We start from the raw sequence: 13,467 nt of genomic DNA, 5'->3' as shown, positions 1-13,467 counted from the left end.
ATCACGACGTCGGGAACCCGGACGACAAGGGTATGTGTGCTGACGAGGCCGGATACTATACAGGTTTTTAATGGAAAACGTTCAGAAAGTGAGGATGAGTAATAGCGACGAGGACGGAAAAGTGAACAAAAACAAACGACGAAACAGACACGAGAGCAGACTCAAAAACAAGAAAACGCTGAAAGAAACTTCCGGGAGAGAGAGAGAGAAAGAGGAGGAGAACACGGTGGGCCGGTTTCTTCTGATCGTACACGAACAATAAAATTAATTAAGTTCATGATGATTACCGTTCAGACGCGAGGCGTGAAATTGATTAATTTTTGCAAGAAAATTTCAAGCGGAAGATCCGCGTTACCGGTTGTTTACTTAACGCTTCGGTTGCTTCGGTTGGTAAAAAGTATGTAGGCCACCGTCGTTAGAACTACTGTGCTACATACACAGTTTCTTTTCGAACAATTCGGTGACTTCGAGGCCACGAAAAACCTAACTTGGACAACGAGAAGGACATACAGTAGTTATGAACAAAACAACCTTTTTGAAATTGGATTAAACAACTTGGATTGTTTTTAAGATGTTAGAAGGCCCCATTCGGCAAGTGAATTCCTGTTAAAGATTATTTTAATTTTTTATAGCAATTAACTGCGATTAGAGATTTTCCAATGAATCATATTTGAATCGATCAAGTTTGATCTGAATAATTCTAATAATATCGTTTTAGAAAAGCAGCGTTCTGAAATCAAAGTTAACACATCCCCAATATGTTTAGCATACATATAATTAGCCCTGTTCGATTTGAGAGGGCACAGATAAACAAAATTGGCAGAGACTCAATCGTCATATTTGCCAATTTAGTGTAATTATGATTGTGACTTGTGTAAAAGGTTTTTTTAATAAATACTGAAGTCTGCAAGCGCAAATAAAGAAGGAGCTGCATTGCGGATGCTGCGATTTGACGTAATTGAAAGACGACCAAAAAGGGCCATCAATAAATGCCGGTATATAGGACGTTGAATGCTCGAAAAGTCTGGCAACCAGGTCAAACAAAACGGAAAACGGAAAACGACGGAGAATAACACACGCAAAATAGGTTAATACGCAGTGAAATACGAAAATAAGGAGCTTGGCCATATCCTCGGTGACATATTACACATTATCACGGATTTTCACCAACTACGGTATGAATATAAGTAGCTTTCAGAAGATTGAACTAGAAACGCAAAAGTTGGAATGATAAAATTACGTTGGCACGTTATGTATGGACTCACAATTAGTTGGTTCCAATCCTCGGGACACTTTTCCATTAATAACGAATGGATACTTTTGCGCGCTGTCCGGATAATCTCCTTCCACGGTATGTATCTATTATTAATAGGAAATGACAATTTCGAGAGGCAAACAGGGTCAAACTAATTGTCAGAAGAGATGGAAAACCTCTGAACTTTGACACAGCGCATAGCGAAATTCGATTAATGTCAATTAGCCGGATAAAAGTGGAAACTTAATTTCGTAAAAAATAGATCATTCGGAGGAATATATTTTATGTATGTATTTATGTATAATTTGTATAAAAGGGACCGTCATATTCACGAGAAACAGAACACCTAAATATTGCTAACATTAGAGTAGTCTGTAAGCTGTTTTAATGTAAATTTTAATTTGGAGAGACGTGCGGAAATCAACAACACTAATATTTTTAGCGACAGTGATCGCTATTTTGCGAGCGGGATTTTTTGACGTTCGGAATTACTTTTGGAAAGACAACGGTCGTAACGAATTGTGCAATATAATACAATATAACTAATGTAAGTAACGATTAACCTCGTCGACAGATAGCATGAAGTAAAACTGTACATTCGCGGGAGGAAGATGTATGACCATGAATTCTATCTTTTAAACGAAGCATTTTCTTCGGATCACGGTAAATTCACTATTTGCGGTTCAAATAAATAAACCACAGTTTGGAGGAAGCCTAATGCAAAGTTAGTATGCAAAATATCATTCGTGAAATTAAGAAAAATGGCGTGTCCGTTACAGTTTGGGAATACAGGTTGGCGGCAGACACAGTGATTTGCGTTTTGTTGAAGGAAATGTGAATAAATGGATGTGGCCTGTGGTATCCTAAAAAGAGATATCATGAATAAGTTTCCACAATAGCGAAGGAATGGTTGGAAATGATATAATGGATCAGATTCTTTTAGTGAAAATATCCAAAATACTCAAATCAACAAACAAATCAGCTAAAATCTTGAAAAGCGAAAGATAGAACAATGTTTAAATCTCGTAAATGAAAAAACATTTGGTCAAGTTTTACTGTGCAACTGCTGATTTTACGTCTTTATAATATTCTACTTTTATTATTGCTTCATGATGTTTTCAAATTACAATAAAAAATCGAAGATCTAATTTATAAGTGCAAGCCACTAAACATATGTACGTACATATACATATGTATATCATATGTATTACGTTCGAACTTCCAAACTTGTTTAGACTTTCCATAGTTCTAAACAAAGTGAAATATCTTTTCATTCCCCATAATGTCTTATCAGTGTACTCTGAGGTCTTACAAACAGTTGGTGTTCGTTTTCATCGTCGTTTTTATGCATTGTTAGGAAGTTATTTACTGCTCAGTTAATTTATTGAAGGTGTAATCTTTGAATCGTGTCTTCTTCGTATTTTATAACACAGATTGTGTCATTTTTTATAAATATTTATAATGTTCAAAACTCGTGAACGTACCCCTTCAGAGATTACGAAATTTCGCAGGGTCAAAGCAATTTATTTAATAAAACTAAAATCGTGATTTTAAGATTTTTCTTCTTCATTACACTTTTCCTTAAACAAATTTAGCACATTTAGATCGCGAGAAACCATTTCGTCACTCGAACATGAATGACTTGGCAGCGAACGTGTTAAACATGACCGTGGAGATAGGTGCTAACACGAGGCTACTTTTCACTAGGAAGTCTAAACAATTCGTAGAAAGCAGTTTACAAGACAGAGATTTGTGAATCGAATAAGAAAAATGAACATCAAAGAGTCATTCATTTTACAACAAGATAATAAAATTCTAAGAAAAGCTTTCAACGCCATGTCATGTGCTGCCATGGTCAGTCGAAGTGCAGACCGAACATTTATAGGACTATTCGGCCAGCCCGTAACAATAAAATCTTGCTGCAACGAACATTATCAAAGGCGTGGCCCGAAATAGGAATCAAATACAATTCAAATTGAAAGAAATTTTCGTCAAGAGATTTCTATAATAAATTTCTAACATAACATGTCGAAGGTTTCGTTGATTCGCCAAGTAATTCCGGCTAATGTACCGGCCGAGAGCTCCTCGTTGAGGACAGTCCGATGTAATACTAAAGTTTTTCCGAGTGCTGAAGCAGGGAGATCCTTCGACCGTAACATAAAACGCAATTGATAGAAGTAGAGTGCGATGGTGGTGGAAGGAGGGACGAAGACGTCGGACGAGCGAAAAATAGCATAGAGAATGTTGCGACATGGTGACCTCGTAGCCGCCGAGACGTTTGGCCATGTTCGTGGCAAACGCATCAGCCCCAACGCTACATCTCTTTCAGTTCCGTTGCTCTCCTCTGTTCCTCTTTGCCGTCGTCGGTACACGTACAACTTCCTGCACGTATACATACATACAAGTGTAGGAACAACACCGAGAGAAAAGTGGGCGACATCGTGGCGCCCATTTGCTCCCGTTGCGTTGCCAGACTCTTTGGCGGTTTGGCGTCTCACAGGCTACTCCGATTCTCTCCATCCTCTTTTATTCTCTTCGCTGTCATAGCAGTCTCCCCTTCCCTGGCGTTTCATCTCGCCCTTTCCTATCGTGTCGCTCCACAAACTCTGAATCGCCGCGCGCCGCATTTCGCGACTCCCCTCTCCTGATCTCCTAGATTTGTCGCCCACGGCCCACACGTCCCTGGCCGAGGTGTTCATCGAGCTAAGGGCCTCCGAAATTTCAACCTTCAGCCCTTGAACGACGATTATACGATTTCGTAACAATTACTAGTGGATTTATGGAATTCGAACTATCTATAAGTTAATTTATGTTATCGGCGCACAGGTTCCATCCAAAATCAAAACAAAACAATTTTGCAATTTAACCCGGCGTTGGTAAGGTGGGAAAATGTATCGTAAGTGGTAAGGTGGGGTCTCACAGACCCACCGAAATAATATTGGGTTGGGGAAAAAGAAATCCATTATTTTTACGTTATCTCAAGCGGAGAAATGATGGATTTCTTTTTCCCCAACCTAATATATTGTATTATAGAAATAAGTACCTTCTTCATAAATATAAGATTAGGTATTGCTTAAGAGGCTTGTAATTTATCAGAGTAAAAGCGCAGATCCACGAAATTAAATTTTTATTATTCGAAAATACTTAACGACTGTCACGCGTTGTTACAATGTTACAATCAATCTAAAATCTCTGAGGTCTGTGAGACACCACCTAAAATTTATGTACTATTTTATACCACTCGGAGTCAAATAGACCCCATGCGCCCAGTTAAGGGTCAAAAAATTTTTCTCATCGTTTCGATCCAAGTATGAATCATCTTGAAGAGAATTTTGCGTCTGAAAAATACTGAATATTGTACTAAAGGAACTTTCATTATGTGTGTGATTATCGCCATCCATGATAAATATTCTGTTTTGTCGATCGTATCGAATTAATAGAAATTAGTTTATGTTATCGGCGCACAGGTTCGATCCAAAATGAAAGCAAAGCAATTTTGCAATTTAAAAGATTTTTCTCAACGTTTCGATCCAAGTATGGACCATCTTCCAGCGAATTTTGCGTCTGAAAATACAAAATTAATTTGTTAACGATTTGCAATAATTACCGTTCGTTAGTAATTAAAAGGCTGCGTCAAAATGTGTCAGTATGATCCTCGGTACAGCTTCTATCTTCTATTTTAGACGTGTTCGCAGCTCATGCTCCCAACAAAAATTTTCTTTGTCGAGGGTGAAATATTGTACATATGTACTCGGTTCTCTCCGCACATTCTCGCGCGCGCGTTTCTCGCGTTTCTCTCTATGTATACTTGGCTGACAGCTTCCTGTACCGAATTTGCACACGTTTGATATTCATGCTTGTCACTCGTGACGTCCGGATCGCTGTTCTCTTAAATAACATTCGCGCGTTGCGCCTCAATTTACGTGGGGGAAAAAAAACATTCTCTTTTGTAGAATACGCGTTACGCTCAACGAAACGAGTCTTGAAGCGGAATAGTAGACAGAGAGCTGTACGAGTTTTTGAAACGTTGAACTTTCCACGTCATACATGTACATGATGATTCTTTTCCGTCAGAAAGAAGATGGGAGTTCTATAATTTTATTTGTACGATGCTTCTCGTACAATACAATGTTTCTCGAAAAATAAATAATATTTAGCTTTCATCCCAAGCTTAGTCTGCGAAAAAATGAAGTTTGAAAATCCACTGCGTACCTAAGACCTTAATCTCATTAACTTATGGTATACTGTACCGAATTATGTACATACAGGCACCTTGTTAAATTTTTCGCGGCACTCGCTACAATGTTGTAAACATTTTTTAACACATTACCGACCGGTGATTACTGCATAATTTTTAAAAATCTATGGTTCATGGCTAAACACTTTTTAATGGAACCCTAAACAGTGACAGCAATTTTCATTGTGAACTACAAAATCACCGTCAATAATGTCGAATATTTGTCCAAGGTGTACCCCTCACCATAAGCTTCATCAAAATCGATCCGTGTAACTTGACCATGTCCGCTTTGCCAGTTGTAAGGTTACTATCCTTCAGGTTCAGGTGATCAGTTTCGGCCTTGCGACGCTCAGCGTTTCAATCTATTTTCTAACACGCGCGCACGTTAGGGACTGTTAAACCTCGTTGACAGGTCCTCTTGCGGTGTAGTACTCTACGCCGCGCTGCACCGTATAGTCTGCGGAGTGCGTATCGCGCAGAGATGACAGAGTTGGCTAGGTATACGGGCATGAGAGGTGTACCTCGTCCATTCCGCTTGACCCCGCCTTTGACACTTTCGTAGTCCCGTGCCCCCCCCCCCCCCCCGTGTGCGATCTCTTCGTCACGCAATCCGATTTGTAGACGCGAAATACGTGTCACAGGGGATGGAGCTATTGGTCTCTAAATATTAATAGTGCTATTAAATGCCTATCACCTCTCCATGCGTCTCTTTGTCTAGCCAACGTGTTATCACTGCATAATACAGTGGCGCACAATTAAGTGTCCGCAGTCGTTTCGTCGCTTTAACCTTAACCTACTACCGTTCGTTGGATGCCTCGCGTTTTTGGGACAATGAGAAAGAAAGCGTTGAAGCAACGCAAAAAGGCAGTGTAGGTACCAAATACTGACCGTGTTATTATTTTGTATAATTCTTTAAACAATTGAGCGGGTTTACGAGCAAGGCACAAAGGTACTTAGAAGGTACAAGTTGTGTTGTGGAGACTTACTATAACCTCTTTAAACAATTGATATTTTGCATACCATCACATTGAAATATGTTGTCAAGCTCGCCATTCCGAACAACATTCATCTTCGAAGTTTTTGGAAGTTGTGAAGCTTTAAAGGAAAATGTTGTTCAGAACGGTGACCTTGGCATGTTTCAAGCGAAACATAGCACACCCCTTTCAAGGAGGTACAACATTTTTCGGACACCCTGCATGTGTTCACAATGAGATTATTCTTGATTCTGTTTCATCTTCACGCAAAAACAGAAAATACATTTTTCGCACAGGCGCTGATTTAAGCATCAATGAATATTGAATTAATTCGAAGTTAAAGATTACGATGTTATTGAACGTTGTAGAAAATTTTGGATACCAATACAATGGTTCGAAAGTTTTTGGAAGTTGTGAAGCTTTAAAGGGAAATGTTGTTCAACATGGTGATCTTGGCATGTTTCAAGCGAAACATAGCACACGCCTTTCAAGGGAGTACAACATTTTTGGGACACCCTGCATGTGCTCACAATGAGATTATTCTTGATTCTGTTTCATCTTCACGCAAACAGAAAATACATTTTTCGCACAGCCGCTGATTTAAGCATCAATGAATATTGAATTAATTCGAAGTTAAAGATTACGATGTTATTGAACGTTGTAGAAAATTTTGGATACCAATACAATGGTTCGAAAGTTTTTGGAAGTTGTGAAGCTTTAAAGGGAAATGTTGTTCAACATGGTGATCTTGGCATGTTTCAAGCGAAACATAGCACACGCCTTTCAAGGGAGTACAACATTTTTGGGACACCCTGCATGTGTTCACAATGAGATTATTCTTGATTCTGTTTCATCTTCACGCAAAAACAGAAAATACATTTTTCGCACAGCTGCTGATTTAAGCATCAATGAATATTGAATTAATTCGAAGTTAAAGATTACGATGTTATTGAACGTTGTCGAAAATTTTGGACATCGATACAATGGTTGAAAAGTGCCTTTCCGTGAATTTCGTATATTTGAAACGAACGTTCCGGGTTCGACCCAGTATGTGCCAGAATGTTCGTATATCCGAGACTTAAAGATTCATTTTTGCAACGCCTCTCGGACGGGAATACGCTTTGCGATTCTGTGTCCGGAATTCTTCGAAAAATTCAGTATGTAGGAGACGGTCGACGACGCGTCGTCGTCGTGCATGGTTCGAGCAAAGTTTTCCCAAGGAGAGTAGGCGGGGCGTTAAAAGCATCGCGGCTCGTAAAAGTCTGGTACGTATTTGAATATGATTTTAATACTTCCGCTCGCGAAAAGCTTAAACGTATGGGCACCGGCTCAGGCTTTCGTCGCGATAATTTACGGACTACCGGCAGTTTGTTGGAAACCGCGGGATAAAATGGCAAGTGTACTCACTCTCCGACGTGCTCGCCATTCCAACATCGTTTGTCGGGATATTCCTCGCAGATCGTGTCGGCCAGAGTACCATAGAAGGTCCGAGACCGGACGACACTGGCCAAGAAATTACCCAGCTGCACGTGCAACTGCGTCGGTAATGTTCTATGCGTGACAGGAGTCGCAGCTGCGTGCATCTCGAGGCTGCCCGCCGCCAATTTCTCTGTTGCAGCTGGATCCGAAGGCGTAACGGTTCCTTCGTTCTTCGGCTGCAGTTCCGGACGACCGCACACTTTTCTCACCTGTAACAGGTAACAGCTTTTTCAGTTTTCCGGCTCCCAGACGAACAGCAACAGTCACCGATGACGCGCGAACTTTTCGATTGCAACGGTATCGGTAACCAGCGACCGATTGCAATCACTAGACTGCGGATATTTATGCAAACTCAATATTCTCTACCTCAGTTGCAACAAACTGGAGCAAAATATAAATTGATTTTTATAGCGGTATCGGTATTTTACATAATATTATTATTGTGGCACTAATCACTAGACTGCGGATTTTATGCATCTATGATAAAAATGGGTAGCTCTAATTTATGACAGTAAAAATATTTGAAGAATTTAAACATACTACCCCATATATCATTTTCAACCTATTAAACATATTCAGCAAGAAATTAAATATTTATTTCATCCCAGCTTGTTGCAATTCAGGGTGAAAGGTTTTATTTTGCATAAAGATCCGCAGTCTACTAATCACTTGTGCGATTATGCATATTCACTGATGGCAATTCTCGGCAAGTTTTAAATGAATTTTAATGAATACTCGTTGCTCAAACGTCTTGTCACTAAGATCGCTGCATTTCCATAAACATAATTCATTCTCATAAACATAAGATTGAGTTGTCTGTGAATGCGAAACGAAAGGAACACGGATAAAAATGAAAGATATCGTTCACATTAAGCGAGTAATGTACACGTTAATAATAATGTATATTGTATGTGTATTATATTTCAATTACGTTGTATTTCTCGATTACAACGATGATTCGCGTAATTAGCAATTCAATTAATACTGTGCATATAAAATACAATGAAATTCAATTACGTAATTCAATCGCAATGTATTTAAATTAGCACAACTCTGGTTCTGAATACAAATATTCTATTGTTCGATCTCTCTGTTGATTCTATGTAACAAATTATTGTGGTATCGTGGCAAAAAATTATTAGTTCCCGAGGGATATTTCCAGAAATATCTTCAGGTAGTCTTTTTTTAAATAGCTCAACCTATATATTAGTAATGAACAATTTTAGTACAGTGATAGTTAAATAAAATAATTAATTTGCACCTGTAAATCTTCGTTTCAGTATTCAATTTGAGCAGCTACAGGAATATTCCACATAACACCGTGAAATGTTGCGATGTTTAATTCGTTCTGCAATGGAGCTTGCGAATCTACGAGTTTACTCTAAAAAGCGTCTTGTTAATATTCCGTCACGATGGAAATAATAAGCTGTTTTGTACGTTCTATGAGATATTCGTTACAAGGCGAATTCGATGCTCGTTAATCACACACATGCAACTAATTGCAAGGCAAAATGGCAAGGCAATAAGCGTTGATCCCGATTCAGCAATGGCAGAAACATTTCCATACATGATCGTCATTCAGGTTATCGTTCGCATCTCTCATCAAGCTTCTGCGGCTCAACGTTCTAATTACTTTTTCACGTTGGCTATAAAGGGAAATAAGCCGGCACTGGAACCACTCGAACTGGTGTAATCGTAAAACCGGCCGTCAGGCCTGTCGTAATTAAGACGGCACGCGTGGGTGTCGAAACGTCGCGTCGCTTTAGGTCTTCGTCAATTTCTTTTTTTATTTCGGTGTCCTTTATCCTTTCCTTTTCCATTCTCTCTAAACCTTTTACGTCTACGTTGTACGATACGTTCGTTTACTATAAGTGAATTATTTCTCGTTATACCCTTCAGTTAATTTCGAAAAAGTTCTTTGTTTTTTCCGAAACAGAGTGAATGAAAGACACAGTGACCCGGATTAGAAAATCGAAATTGGCATGTATGTACATACAAGGTTTGTGTTGCTTTCTAAATGTTCTAAAAATATTGTTTAGATTATTAAATATGTATTCAAATTGTGATGATCTCGGTGGACAGGTTCGATCGCGATGAAACACAGCAATTTTGCAAATTAATTCGAAACTCTACGTTTCGATCCTGATGTTCTAATTAATTTGCAAAATTGCTGTGTTTCAACTTGATCGAACATGTGCGCCGAGATCATCGCAATTTGATTACCAAAATTACGATCGATGATCACATTTAATTTATTAAATATGTACGTTGGGGTCTAACCAATTGCTAAACATTTAGATATTGCACGAGGTATTACATTGTATCAATTTCATATCCATAAAATGAAAAAGAATCATATGGAATAGAATTATTCTGGGTTGGAAGAGATGTTTCATTTTCGAGTTTCGAGATAAAATAGCTCCGAGCGCAAAGGGTTGATTTTATCAACTGAATCAAATAAAGGGAAACAGCGTTTTTACGATGTACTATACGCAGGAAATTTCATCTACGTTATCTACCAAATAAAAACGAACAAATTACAATAATACGGTGTCCGTTGTGTTCCTGACATCCCGACTATAGAAGTCGTGATCCATAACGCATTCGATTAGGAACGTTTGAATGCTTTCATGAGTCATTGTATACAACCCGGGGTTTCGTAGGCCGGTCTATTGGCATTCGCGCGCGCATAGTGCTCGCGATTCTTATGCAATTGCAAGGGCATTAGAGGATAGCATGGCAGCCTGTTAAAACGCATTGGTTTAGCTCGCATATTACGAGGCTCGGTGCGCCTCTTTCCTTGGCCTCCCACGCCCGGAGACGGTGTACCGACGCAACACGCAAGATGATCTTCCGCCTCCTCCGCGTTGTCTCTCACTGTCTTGTTCACCTTCGTGGAACGAAAGGAGGCGGTCGATAACTTCGACCAAGTAGACGCGTCTCAGGATTTAACTTCCTCCGGACAATATCGCCAACATTTTAAGAGAGAGAATCCTCGTTAAAAAAAAATTGTTTAAAAAGACTGTTACGTGTGTATTATCTGCAGCAGTAAGTGAACATACTCTTCGAACAATTTGTTGGTACTTATTGTAAGTTTACTGCCATGTAAAATATTAGGTTGTCCCAAAAGTTCCTTCCGGAATGTGTTCCGTTAATGTTGCTAAATAAATACAAACAATGCGATAATCTTTACGTTGATGTATTAGTACTTCCTAACACATGAATTTGCATTATGTGCATGAATCGAAAACCAACTTTTTGGGACAACCTAATATTTATTTAGCAATATTAAAAGAGTACATTCCGGAAGGAACTTTTGGGACAACCTAATACATACGTATGTGTACAATAAAACAAGTTTTCGATCGAGTTTACTGTACCGAATATAATCGATTCATGGTTTTCGTAGTTTTCACGTATTCGCCTGCATTAAGCTTCCCTCTATGTATGTTATCCTTAGTTGTCGGTGAGAACGTTCGGAATTCCTGTACTCTAAATTGTGTTTAAATGTTGAACCGTGTAAACCGTTGAAAAAGTCGTCCTCCCAGCTTGCAACGAAACGGATCGGCGAAACTGTTCCCACTGTCAGAAAGTTTCCGGTGTGCCAGTGCAGTTGGTACATTTAGCCAGCGAGCTGCGAGGCATCGATGCGGTGCGGCGCCGAGGGGGAAGGTGGAAATAATTATTCTGCATAGAGTGCACGAAATGATGACTGATAATGACTAGTGCCACGGAATCAGAACTTTCTCGTTACACGATCGCCGCGCCGCGCCGCACCGGTGCAAGAAGAAAAATGCAAGTGAACTACTCGGGGAAATCCTGTGACTGGGCGATATCCTGCTCGTTTGCATACTAGCAGGGTGGTCCGAAGAACAATCGATGCGCGGATCGATGTTACCACGAAATCAGAGCGGCGAGGGTGGCAGCGGCGCGGTGGCGGCGGCGGTGGTGGCAGCGGTATCGATAACGCGATTTCGATATCGAGACAGCACCGGGGTGAATGAACGAGACCGACACCGGTGTAATGGAGCAACGTGCTCGTCATTAACAGGGATACCCACGTGAAATCTTACTGTTCGCCGGTAATACGATAGTTTTTACGTGTTCCGTCGGTGATTCGTTTAGAACCTCTTCTTCACTTCCTTCTTCCCCCTTGATCCTCTTCACTCCCCCTCTTCTCTCTCTCTTCCACGTTCTCTTCCGTTGTTGCCACCTACACCGACGGCCATCGCATGCAGGTGAGTCATAATCGAGTGCCGATCGAAGCCGCGATTTAGGATCAGCATCAAATACCCGGTTATTGCAGAAGAAATAGTTTTGTGAAAGACGTTCTTCACACTAGGTTTACGGGACCCGTCAAAGTGACGCGTTCTAATATTTTTAATTCATGATTGTTAAGATTGTAACGACGCGTCCATGAGCCATTATACTACAAATTTATTTCTTCGCGAGTATATTACAGAATACAGAAAGAACTATTGCTAGAGCTAATCGCTCTGTTTACGTTCTTGCGCTCCGACTATTATTGGATTTGGGTCTCGTGAGAAACTCGACCAATTCACGCTGGGCGACGACCGTGTTAATACAGTAATAATTAGACTGCGGATCTTTATGCAAAATAAAAAATGTTTGCGTTGATTGGAAGACACAGGAGCCAAATAAAAATGTCACTCTTCTTTTAATTATCTTATTAAATTGAACCGAATACACTGGTGGCCATAAATCTTTTTAATACCTCCACTGTTTTAAATTGTGCGTACTCATTTTTGTTATAAATGCATAAAATCCGCGATCTACTTATAACATACTTCTATATTGAGCTGGATTATTGAAAACGAGAAGAACGGTTGAAAACTCTGACATAAATTTAGGGATAAATTGACACATCAATTTAGGGATACACATACATGGGATTTTGCAGATAATTTTATATCGGACATATTCTCCAATACAATTTCCGTTATTCTGAATATAACCTAAATACTCGTTAATTGAACTGTCGGGGTATCAGTTTACCCTGATGCTGAAATGATCAGTACAAAAATAGTATAATTTTGTCAGAATCTCGAAGCTTTAAAACATTGCAGCTTTTTGTACGTAAAAAAGTATCTTTGAAACTCGATAAGCATGAATCTAAATCCAAATTTTAAGTTTATTTCCCAATTTGAACTAACAGTGCACTAAATTAACTAAAAAAAAGTTGGTTAAAAATAAGGCCATTTATTGAATTTACTAAAATTCTATGTTGCGTGTGTGTGTATAAATTTTATTTTTAACGTTCTACTTTCCGAGAACTATTTCTAAATTTTTGAACAAAGTAATGGTCTTGTTAGTCGGTAAAAAAGAAATACTACATTAAATATTAACAATTGTATTCTTTACTATATCAAAACTGTTTAGGTATTGCATACGATACACAAACCTTTTTATTTGAAGCAATAAATAAATAATAATAATTAAATATCATTGTTTCTAAACCACTTTTAACTGGTTCGGAGATAGAAGTTTGCTTGTAATTGATA

At 39.1% G+C, this 13,467-nt stretch overlaps 1 protein-coding gene across 1 annotated transcript in view; it reads right to left on the bottom strand.

Annotated features, from left to right (window-relative positions):
* Dally (division abnormally delayed protein) overlaps positions 1-13,467 on the bottom strand; it is a 160,958-nt gene that overhangs the window by 25,964 nt on the left and 121,527 nt on the right. Inside the window, exon 5 of the mRNA XM_076433584.1 lies at positions 7,874-8,154. Coding sequence (XP_076289699.1) covers positions 7,874-8,154 — 281 coding nt within the window. The remainder of the gene's footprint in view (positions 1-7,873; positions 8,155-13,467) is intronic.

The sequence above is a fragment of the Lasioglossum baleicum genome, chromosome 11, assembly GCF_051020765.1.
Source record: "Lasioglossum baleicum chromosome 11, iyLasBale1, whole genome shotgun sequence".
In the NCBI taxonomy this organism is placed as follows: domain Eukaryota; kingdom Metazoa; phylum Arthropoda; class Insecta; order Hymenoptera; family Halictidae; genus Lasioglossum; species Lasioglossum baleicum.
This window is presented reverse-complemented; position numbering and strand designations above follow the sequence as displayed.